Source organism: Cupressus sempervirens, chromosome 6 (genome assembly GCF_028749045.1).
Source record: "Cupressus sempervirens isolate cs-2001-9-10 chromosome 6, ASM2874904v1, whole genome shotgun sequence".
Lineage (NCBI taxonomy): Eukaryota > Viridiplantae > Streptophyta > Pinopsida > Cupressales > Cupressaceae > Cupressus > Cupressus sempervirens.
The window spans coordinates 680,993,008-681,004,728 of NC_143123.1; the positions used below are offsets into that span (position 1 = coordinate 680,993,008).

General features: G+C 32.9%; 1 protein-coding gene across 2 annotated transcripts; it reads right to left on the reverse strand.

Moving 5' to 3' along the window:
- Positions 1-6,406: 6,406 nt before the first annotated feature.
- On the reverse strand, positions 6,407-9,827 carry LOC149554022 (uncharacterized). 2 transcript variants are annotated; one of them, XM_089789348.1, is made up of 2 exons: positions 7,111-9,827; positions 6,407-6,808 (listed from the first exon to the last, which is right to left on the reverse strand). In XM_089789348.1, the coding sequence occupies exon 1, from the start codon at positions 9,733-9,735 to the stop codon at positions 7,138-7,140; it is 2,598 nt and encodes an 865-aa protein (XP_089645474.1). In that variant the 5' UTR covers positions 9,736-9,827; the 3' UTR covers positions 6,407-6,808; positions 7,111-7,137. The 2 variants fall into 2 exon arrangements, with proteins under 2 accessions (XP_089645474.1, XP_089645475.1); XM_089789349.1 differs by having other exon boundaries at positions 6,407-6,885.
- Between the last annotated feature and the right edge of the window lie 1,894 nt (positions 9,828-11,721).

Consider the following 11,721-nt stretch of genomic DNA (forward strand, 5'->3'; position numbering starts at 1 on the left):
AGGCGTGGAGAGAATACAAACCACCAAATCTATCAGATCAAATGAGTAAGTTTGATGAGTATTTCATTCAAGAAGGTATGTTGTCCAAAGGAATTCAGTTGTGTATACCAAGAAGTTCAGATTGGTATTATTGGCCATAGATGTATAAGGATGTTCAGAAGTTTGTAAGGAGTTGTGGAATTTGTCGAGTTGTAAAAGGAGTAAATAAAAATATCGAATTGTATACACTTATTTCTATTCCTGAGAAACCATAGAGTGACATCAATATGGATTTTGTTCTTGGATTACCTAAGACAACAAGAGGGTTTGATTCCATATTTGTTGTTGTGGATATATTTTCTAAGATGGCACATTTCATACAATTAAGAAGACATCATATTTTGTGCATGTTTCTGAGTTTTTCTTCAAAGAGATTGTTAGATTGCATGGATTACAAAAAAGTATTATTGAACAAAGACAATTAAGTTTATTGGTTATTTTTGGAGTACTTTGTGGAAGAAGATGGATACTGAGTTGAAGTTTAGTTCTACATTCCATCCACAGATAGATGGATAGACAAAGGTTGTGAATAGAAGCTTGGGTAATTTGTTGAGATGTTTAGTTGGAGCTAAATCGAGTAATTGGGATATGGTATTGACACAAGTTAAGTTTGCATATAATAATTTTGTGAATAGGAGTACAAGAAAAAAACCTTTTGATATTGTTACTAGAATGTAGCATAGAGGAGTATCATATTTGAGGGATGTTGTTGGTGAACAGAAGAGAAGTGTTGAAGGGGAAGAATTCATTGGTTTTATGAAGTCTTTTCATGAGGAAGTGAAATTGAATTTGGAAAAAAGTAATCAGAAGTATAATGAGAATATTGATAAATCTAGAAGACATCATGTGTTTGAAGCTAGTGATGAGGTGATGGTTTGTTTAAAGAAAGGTAGATTTCCTATTGGAGAAGACAGTAAGTTGAAAATGAAGAAGTTTGGACCTTGTAAGATCTTGAGGAAGTTTGACAGTGGCAATGCTTATGAAGTTGAATTACCTGATGAAATGGATATATCTCCTATATTCAATGTTGTTGATTTGTATAAGCATCATGAGTCAGATGATGAAGTTTTTGTACCTTATGATTATTGTAAGAACCAGATTGAAGAGGTTGAACAGATATTGGATAAGAGAGTTGGCAAGAAGACAAGAGGAAAAGATTATTATGAATATTTGGTGAAGTGGAAACAAAGACAAGTTGAAGATGCTACATGGATTTCTCAATCTAAGTTGGATTTAGCTCAGGTTGTGACATCTCTATGATTCAAGAGAATCATTTCTTTCAACCTCGATTGTCCGATGCAGGAGCATCCTAGGTTGACATATTATCCTGCTCATTTGTGGTCATTTTGTTAGTTGTTGTCAAGTTGCAGTTGTTGCCAAGTGTTGATAATTACCAATCTATTCAATATTGACCGAGTTGCAATCATTGTCAAAGTCATGTTATCCTATTGGTTGTTGTTTTATCCCATTCATTTTGTCAATATTGCTTGAGCTATCCAATATTGGATGAGTGTTCTAGTATTAGCCGAGCTATCCAAATTCGATCAAATTGTCCAATGTTGGCCAAGTGTTCCTTCAAGTGCCGAGTAAACCTATTATTTGCTAATGCTTGGTTCCTTCTTTGATCGAGTTTTTCTGTGATTGGTTGTTAGTTTGAGTTGACTTATGCATTTAATTTTGATCATTAATTTAATATTCAGATCTTGTCTTGGATGTGTGCAGATTGTTTTAAGGTTGACCTATCTATTATGTAATGATTTGGAATCTTCTGTAAGTCCTTTTGGCAAGTATAAAGAGGGGTGTTTAGGTTTAGGTTAGAAAATGACTTAGAGAGTCTCAATGGGAATGTGAAGTAAAATTGACATAGAGATTTTTGAGAAAATGTTTCAGGAATCGCAAATTTGAAGTTGGATCATGGGTTTTACAATTGTAATTTGTATATGGTTGTAACCTAGAAGGCTTTACAACTAGGCATACATGTATGTTGATAATTTGATGAATAAACAAAGTGTTGTTGTTTCTTCTCTCCTTATTGTTCTCTCTATTATTTACTTCAATTGTGTTAGTCGGGAAGGTGATTGGATAGTTAGGCATGCCTCTGGCCCTAGCTCTTCAATTCCCTCCTTGCGTTAGATAAAGACTACTCAATTTTAAGCATGCATTGATAATGAGTGAACAACATTTATCATGTAACTATGAGAGGTCAACCATTGATTATAATTGACATACCTCACAATGTAAACCTTAAAGAAATGAACGCCTATAAGAACTAACCCTTTTTCAACAAAACTTATCATGCAACAAATATCACAAAATAGTATCAATACATAGGTAATTGAAAATGCAAAGATGATCACTAGAAGACAAATTCCTTGCAAGGCAGATAGGATTTGCAAACAAAGAATAATTTACAAACTTCAAATGGATGAATTGAAAAATGAAGACAACTTGACACTACACATCAAGCATAATCATCCAACATCCTAAAACCCACTACCAATCGTTTGGTTGTTGCACAACAACTGGGATAATTGCCAACATTATTTAAGGTGGAGAAATATAAATTTGATCTTAATGCTAGTTTTTTTTTAACCTGTAAAAATTTCTTTAGTAAAATGTATCCAGATAGGTTATGTGAGAAGTAAAAATACACTAGGAAAGTGACACAGTGTTATGAAGAGATATATTTTAGCTAAAGGGAAAATAATTAATTTATGTCACAAAATCCTTAATACACAATTTGTAGGCCCAAAAGGCTCAACCACAAAACATAAACTTTACAAAATACATATTTTTGACAAACCCAAAACTAAAATATGTTATAATTCAATGCTTTTTCAACGGGACTTCGTAGAAAAATCTCAACAGCTACTATGGAACCCTACTCTATGGTTGCATGACATACAATGGAGGAGAAATAAACAATAATAGAGAACAACATTGTTTGTGTACAGTGTAGCGTACAGTAAACTAAAATCTATGAATATATACTTTTGTCTTGATGATAGTTGTTAACCCCTGCACTCTAGGGTTTTCTTATAGTACGATCCCTGGCTTTTCTCCAAAGCCTATGACTCCAAAGTTTCAATCAGAATAGGGAAGTGAAATGCTCGCAGACTCGTATTACCAGTACCAACATCATATGATTCTGAGAGAAAAAGAAACCACATTAATTGTCCACTAAATTGAATAGCAGTGCACCATCACCAGGGATTCAATTATACAAAACGAGGAAACATACACAATGCAAGTGACTTGTTTGATAAAATGTCTCAAATGGTGTAGTTGCAAATGTCCCGACAGACATGTATCCAAAATGTGAAGGCAAGTGAACTGTTCAACAAAATGCCTCACAGAGATGTCATCGCATGGAATGTCATGATTTCAGCACATGCACAAAAAAGGTTGTTGTAAACTTTAAAGAGGCTTTATAACACTTTGAACTAATTAAACACTCTGCAATGTATCCTGACCATTTGAGCTACAGTTGCGTTATTATATGCATGTAGCCATGCAGGTTTAGTGGACGAGAGCTGTAAATACTTTAATGGCATGAGCAACTCTCATTGCATTATGCCTACAACTGATCATTTTACAAAGCATAATCGACCATCTCGAGGAAACTCCAAACTTTATCATCAAAAGGCCAACAAAACCTGTTGAGGTTGTGTACCAGTTTGCTTGGCATGTACATCACAAGAGAATATGCAAGTTGCAGTATTTACAGCAATAGTATTTTCTATGTAATGATGGAGACAGTTGTCTTGGTAGCTGAAGTTACCAGAGAGTATTTCCAGATTCAATTCATTTTAATGAATGGTATGGACAAAGAATATTTTCTAGATCCAATTCATTTAGAAGAATTATATCTCTACTACCAAATTGAAACATTGGCAATCATTTTCAAATTTTTAAGTACACCTCCAGCAAGAACTTGAGTCTTTGGAAACCTTTACTATAATGTTTTATATTAGCTAAGCGGGGATTTTGAAAGTATCTAGATTCTCGTCGATAATTACAAACAATCAACTTAAAATCGGAGAGGTTTAATGCTCAAGTTTTCCAGCTCTAAGAAGCATTTCATATATGTTGAACGCCATACTACAGCCAAGTTTATTTCCAAGATTATTAGGAGACGAATTATTGTAAAGATTCTCTCTGATGTGGAGTGAGGCAATCTACAAACACAGGCTTGCATGGTAACAAGGAGCATTCTGTCAGAACGGCCCTATTAAAGGAACAGACTTTGTTTAGTAGTCACATCTCAATTAATCTATTATGTTTAATTCTCTTGGTGGTGTAATAAAAAAAAATGTTTAACTAGCAAGTAGCTTTTATCAACTGATCACTTAGTAACTAGATGAACATGGATACATATATAGATTTCAAGGCTTTGTCATTGCTCTCCTCAAACATTTAATAATATTATGATCAATGGTATATTTAATCAAAAATCGGTATTCTTATTATTATTTATATAATACTTCTAGAAAGAAAATAAAATAAAATTGGATATCATATTAAAAATTTGGACAAGATATATTAACCATAAACGATTAAATGAGAAGAAAAGAAAATATATACATAAGATATTCATTCAAGAATTGAAGTTTTATAAAAATATATTTTATAGTTTTGAATAAGAATGAAACCAATAATGAATACAAATTTATGACTATAGAGTTCACTTTAAACAAGTTAAAAATTAATAGACATCCCATCTTTGTCTGGTGAAGAAAACAAAATGTTTGACAATTTTTCATGAATGAGCTGAAAACTGAAACATGAACCTTTGTTAGATTATTGATCATGCATCAAGTGTTACAAGAGATGGGGTTTCCAGTCTTTCTACTTGGCACCATGTTGTTATAACTATTTTATTGATGTTGTTGTTGTAACATGGTATTTTGATTCTTAATCCAATAAAAAAAATCAAAACATTCTTGATTTCATACATATAAAAAAAATGAAACTTTTTGTTTATTTTAACAATTTCCTTTCTTCAAGATATAATCATAAGAACTTTCAATCAAATGCAAGCCTTCAAAATCATGTGCAATCTCTTAAAGATTTTCAATCGCCAAATTATAGTCTATAGTTGCCATAAACAACTTATCTATAAAAGATAAGATCTTGCCACCAATAATATCTTCAATAAGGAAGATACACCAAGAGACCATCCCAAACAAAAGTAGATTCATGTTCATAGAATTATATATTAGTAACAATCAACTAAAGATTTCATTATCCATAATGCATTGATAACATATCCAACTAGAAATTGTCTAAAATCCTAGTACCAATTTCCTTTTAAATTTTAGCATTTTAATAATTTGAATTATGATAAATGAATAAAAGAAGGAAGAAAACTCACATTTGGATAAATTGCAGGTGTATCCTCTTATAGTGTCAAGTTTTTCATCCATCGAAATAGAAATTTTAGGATTGTATCAACTTTGTTCAAGTATACTCTTCTCCAACGCATCTTTATCCCAATCAATGACACTATCCCTCGAAAAGATGCCCCATATGACAATCCCAGTGCTACCCCATACCAAGAATATTTAGTACTTTTCTTTTCTTTGTCAACTGATATTGGAGGAAGGGAAAAGTTTGGCCAGGTACAATTCTTGGGCAAGGGGCACCCCCATAAATCAAGGTTCTGCAAAAAGGAGGATTCATCAAATGTGGTTATATGTCTTCCTTGTGGTATACTTCCTGAAAGGTGGTTGTTTCTCAAATTCAAGAAACCTAAAGAGTTGAGATAATCAAGTTCTACAAGGATTTGTCCCGAAAATTTATTGCTTGGAAGGTCTAATGATTCCAATTGACTAATTCCTCCCAGACTGCTTGGAATGGTCCCATTCAAATTGTTCATTAAAAGATTCAAAAACTTGAGCCCCTTCAAATTCCCAAAATCAAAAGCAATTTCTCCCTCCAATTCATTAATTGAGAAATCTATAGATGTTAAGGTGGAAAGAATATATGTGTAGTGCTCATCTCTACCCTTTAAAGTCATATCCAATGAATCTTTATATAATTTTTTATATCCCTATGGGCCCCCGAAAATACTCAATACAAAACCATCTTGACTTTCACTTGTCATTGCTTGCAATGATATGATTGCATGTGGAATTGAACCTGAGATGTGATTTGAAGAAAGGATCAGGATCTGAAGTTTACTTAATTGACCTATTTCTGAAGGAATATTGCCTATAAAGTTCTTCTCCTTCATCACCAATAAAAAAAATCAAAACATTCTTGATTTCATAAATATAAACAAAATGAAACTTTTTGTTTATTTTGATAATTTCCTTTCTTCATGATATAATTATAAGAACTTTCAATCAAATGCAAACCTTCAAAATCATGTGCAATATCTTAAAAGATATATATATAAATTTTTACATATACTCTGATTCTAACATAAGGAGCTCTCGGAGAAAAGAACCAGGAAGAAAAACTCCATTCATAACCCCAACAATAAGAAAAAACAAAAAGAATGAAAGGCTATCAAACTAGGTTATAATATCCCAGGAATGATACCTCCAATTTACAATAGATAGAAGAAGGAGATAGGAAACCTAACACTACCAACTGACTAATATATACAAATAATCACATAATCAGTTTTGATAATACTTTAGCATTAAAGCATAGTATATCCAAAAATGAAAACCGTAAACTACTAGAGAGATGTTGCAAAAATAGATCCTTTGTCTCGGTTCATCTGCTGACCCATTTGTTGAAATAAACTCCATGCTACAACCTGCGCAAATCATATAGAGTCTATATTTGCCATAAACAACTTATCTATAAAAGATAAGATCTTGCCACCAATAATATCTTCAATAAGGAAGATACACCAAGAGACCATCCCAAACAAAAGTAGATTCTTGTTAATAGAATTATTTATTAGTAACAATCAACTAAAGATTTCATTATCCATAATGCATTGATAACATATCCAACTAGAAATTGTCTAAAATCCCAATACCAATTTCCTTTTAAATGTTAGCATTTCAATAATTTGAATTATGATAAATGCATAAAAGAAAGAAGAAAACTCACATTTGGATAAATTGCAAATGTATCCTCTTATAATGTCAAGTTCTTCATCCATGGAAATAGAAATTTTAGGATTGTATCAACTTTGTTGAAGTATACTCTTCTCCAACGCATCTTTATCACAATCAATGACACTATCCCTCCAAAAGATGCCCCGTATGACAATCCCAGCGCTACCCCATACCAAGAATATTTAGTTCTTTTCTTTTCTTTGTCCACTGAAATTGGAGGAGGAAGGGAAAACTTTGGCCAGGAACAATTCTTGGGCAAGGGGCACCCCCATAAATCAGGGTTCTGCAAAAAGGAGGATTCATTAAATGTGGTTATATGTCTTCCTTGTGGTATACTTCCTGAAAGGTGGTTGTTTCTCAAATTCAAGAAACCTAAAGAGTTGAGATAATCAAGTTCTACAGGAATTTGTCCCGAGAATTTATTGCTTGAAAGGTCTAATGATTCCAGTTGACTGATTCCTCCCAGACTGCTTGGAATGGTCCCATTCAAATTGTTCATTAAAAGATTCAAAATCCTCAGCCCCTTCAAATTCCCAAAATCAAAAGCAATTTCTCCCTCCAATTCATTATTTGAGAAATCTATAGATGTTAAGGTGGAAAGAATATATGTGTAGTGCTCATCTCTACCCTTTAAAGTCATATTCAATGAATCTTTATAGAATTTTTTATCTCCCTGCACGCCCCCAAAAATACTCAATATAAAACCATCTTGACTTTCACTTGTCATTGCTTGCAATGATATGATTGCATGTGGAATTGAACCTGAGATGTGATTTGAAGAAAGAAGCAGGATCTGAAGTTTACTTAATTGACCTATTTCTGAAGGAATATTGCCTATAAAGTTGTTCTCCTTCATCACCAATATTCTTAGATTTGACAGAATTCTAATCAAAGCTGGTATTTTGCCTCCAAATAAATTGTTCCCAATATCAAGAACCTCTAGATTAGAACAATTTCCTATTGAGGATAGGAATGATCCGTTCCGTTTATTGCTATGAACAACTAATGAACGTAATTTACTTAGCTTATTGAACTCATGTGGTAAGGCTCCCTTCAGACTATTTTTTCCCAAATTCAGGACAATGAGTAAGGAGCAACTGGACAAGCTCGCAGGAATGACTCCGGTCATATTGTTGTTTGCAAGATTCAGTAGCCAGAGTAGAGATAGCTTTCCCAAACCTGAAGGAATATTGCCACTAAACGTATTATCATTCAGCAACAATATTGAAATATTAGAAGGCCACATTGATGGGATGCAGCCGCTTAATCCATTTCCAGACAAATCTAGCTCTTTTAGTCGCATCCCTGTTGAGCTTTTCAAGGATAGGTTCCCTTCCAAATGATTTCCTGAAAGATTGAGATGATTCAATACAGAACTGGTTTCCCATATCCAATTAGGAATTATGCCCACAAGACCGGCATTAGTTAACTCCAAGCTTTCAAGTGAAAACTGTGTTGAAATCCAAGGTGGAAATTCACTGTCAATCATACATGATGCTAAAGATAGCTTAGATAACTGAAAGGGTGGAATCCAGGCTGCGCTAATATTTAGCACACAATCTGATAAATACAAAATGTTTAGGCCTGAATGCTTGTGAAAATAAGTTTCTGAAATCGATTGTTGAGGGCTCGGTGACAAGGATAATTCAACTAAAGAAGGTGGAAGTGACGAAGCAGAGATGGTTTCATTGAAACGGTTGCCATCAGCAGACAAGGTAAGGAGGGCAGAAAGTTGACCAAATGAGGAAGGAATAGTGCCACTTAGTTGGTTATTGGAAATACCCAACCTCAGAAGTAAAGATAGATTGCTCAGAGAAGCTGGAATTTTACCGCTCAGTTGATTGTAATCAAGATATAAATACCTCATCAAAGCGCAACCTCCAAGAGAAGCCGGTATGCTTCCACTGAGGCTGTTGCCATAAAGATATAGGTCCGATAAATAAGAAAGATTACCGAGCGAAGCCGGTATACTTCCACTGAGGCTGTTTCCATTAAGACTGAGATAATATAAAGAAGAAAGATTGCCGAGGCAAAAAGGTATGCTTCCATTCAAGTTATTGCATTGAAGACCAAGAAACGTTAGGCGGGTGAGCAAACAAAAGCAGGTAGGAATGCTTCCAATCAAGTAGTTGCCGTTAAGAATAAGGGATCTAAGGCGAGTGAGCAAACAAAGAGAAGGGGGTATAATCCCACTAATGCCATTTCGAGATAAAAATAAAGACTGAATATAAGAGAGATTTCCCAAACAGGGGGGAATGGTAGTACCTGATGCTCCAACTTTATTCGGTGAATAATTGAGTATTGTCAGCGATGTAAGGAACTGAAGCTGGCACAGGCTCTCAGATATCACACCGATGAAGGAATACTCTGCCAAGTAAACAGAGTCGACGTGGTTGGTGTGATTGTCGCAGGATATGCCACTCCACTCTGTGCAGCAGTCTGTTCCATTTACCCACGAATCCAGATAGCCCAAAGAGTCAATGAAGGTCGCTTTGAAGCGAAGCAGAGCTTCAGATTCGTGGGAAAGACATCTGTTGGACAGAGATGTGGGGAAGAGGAGGAGAAGAAAGACTGAAATTATGAGTACAGAGGATAGTTTGTGTAAAGAGACGGCCATTCTATTTGGGATTCAAGGTGAGAGGCGGGAAATGCAGTTGTGTGTTGTTTCCTTGAGCAATGCTCCTGTTAAATAGTGTGACAGCTAACAGGCTAATGATTTGAATTAGTTATAAGCAGTGGGTTTTAGGTAATAATTTTTGTTACCAGCAGCAGAAATTTCCCGGAAAGAGTGATGTAATTTCCCATTGACAGCAAAGGGAGAAAATTGGGGAATTACCCAGAGAGCTTTTGGCTTGCTAGTACATTTTAGGCCTGCACGTTGGAGAAAATAATGTGGTGGAAACTCGGAGGAAAGAGAAATGTAACTTCCACCAGGCCCCTGATTTCCAAAGTGGGCCAGTCAAATTCCATGTCAATTGTCGTCGCCTCCCAAATGATCACGATAGTCTGAGAATAAAGCCAGAAAACGGAGAAAAATATGGAAACACTTTTAAGTCTATACAGCCATTGAATCCAGACTTAAACAGTTTGTTTTGTATTTAACAATTATAGTACAATTTATCTGTAAATTTATTTTAACTAAGTTTCCCTATAGATTTCCTGCGGTGGAAAACTGATTGTCAGTCCATGCCCGCAATTTAATGGTTATTGGTTGTTTTTCTATTTTGTAAAAATTAAATAGATGCATATTACAACCGTTAAAAAGATTGCAAATAGGAGCAATTAGAGACAAGAGATGTACAATATGACATGTAACCAAGGTGGCAATACAAACAGCAGCAATACGGAAAGCAAGATTAGTCCTGTAAAAGCACTCTTAAGTGATGTTCAATGTCAACTTTCTTTTTGTTAACCAGCTCAATAATTTTAGTTCTAAATTGTTGAATTTGGAAGTTCTTTTTTAGTTTTTTTTTTTTTTTTAAAAAGAGAAATCAAACATTTTCTTTTTGTAGTTTTAAAAAAAAAAAAAAAAGAGAAATCAAACATTTTCTGTTGATGAAGATTATTGTACTGGAGGCTATAAGTACTATTGTGATACATTCTAAAAATTTTAATTCGATATAAGAACTAAATATTTCATTTGAATACTATTATTAACGTTAATATTTGTTTTAATGTAAGTGCATACGTTAATATTTGTTTTAATGTAAGTGCATTAGTTTATATTTTATTTTTAAATAATGTATTTTTTTATAATATATTTTTTATCATTCAATTAAAAATAATATTACTTATATTATATAATCATTTAAGATTTATTATTATTTTTATATTATAATTATTTATAATATAATAGAACATATAATATAATTATTTATAATTAAAATCATACAAAATAATTTTTAGAGAATAATTAAATTTATCTTGTTATCATAAAAAAAATTATGGAGTGTAAGTAAAAAAGTTGATAGAAAGGCAAGAGTTTATAACACCATGGTAAATTGCAGCCCATTTAGGAGGTCTTGATTTGGAGTCTATTTAAGCTTAATATATAATAATAAATAATATGGATAAAAAATAATTATTATATGGACATTTATATCAAGAAGTTCTTTAATTAACTCAAATTTAATTGATATGAATTGTGCACATTAACATGAAACAAGTAAAAATAGTATTCATGTGAAGATAAACTTGGAGATATATATATATATATATATATATATATATATATACACACACACTTATACTTTAGAGCATGAATAACACATAAATAAATCAGGTGAGAGATTACAAAAATAAAATTATAAAAATATATAGATTTATTAATAATTTCTCAAAAATCTTGATAGATAGCTTATTTGGGTCCAATTCTTTGATTGAAAATGATTATTGGTTTGCATCTTCAAACCAATTAACACTAAACCTCCTTTTGATTTCGGTGAACCTAGCATAGCTTGCATAATTAATTTCTTATTTTGATGTTCATGTTTGCAGTTAGTTGAATCAATTTTTCAAATTTGGAGAGATTACTTTATAAAAATCATATTTTATTTGCTTCAATTCATTGATTAATCATCATTTCTTTAGCTAAAGTTGCTTA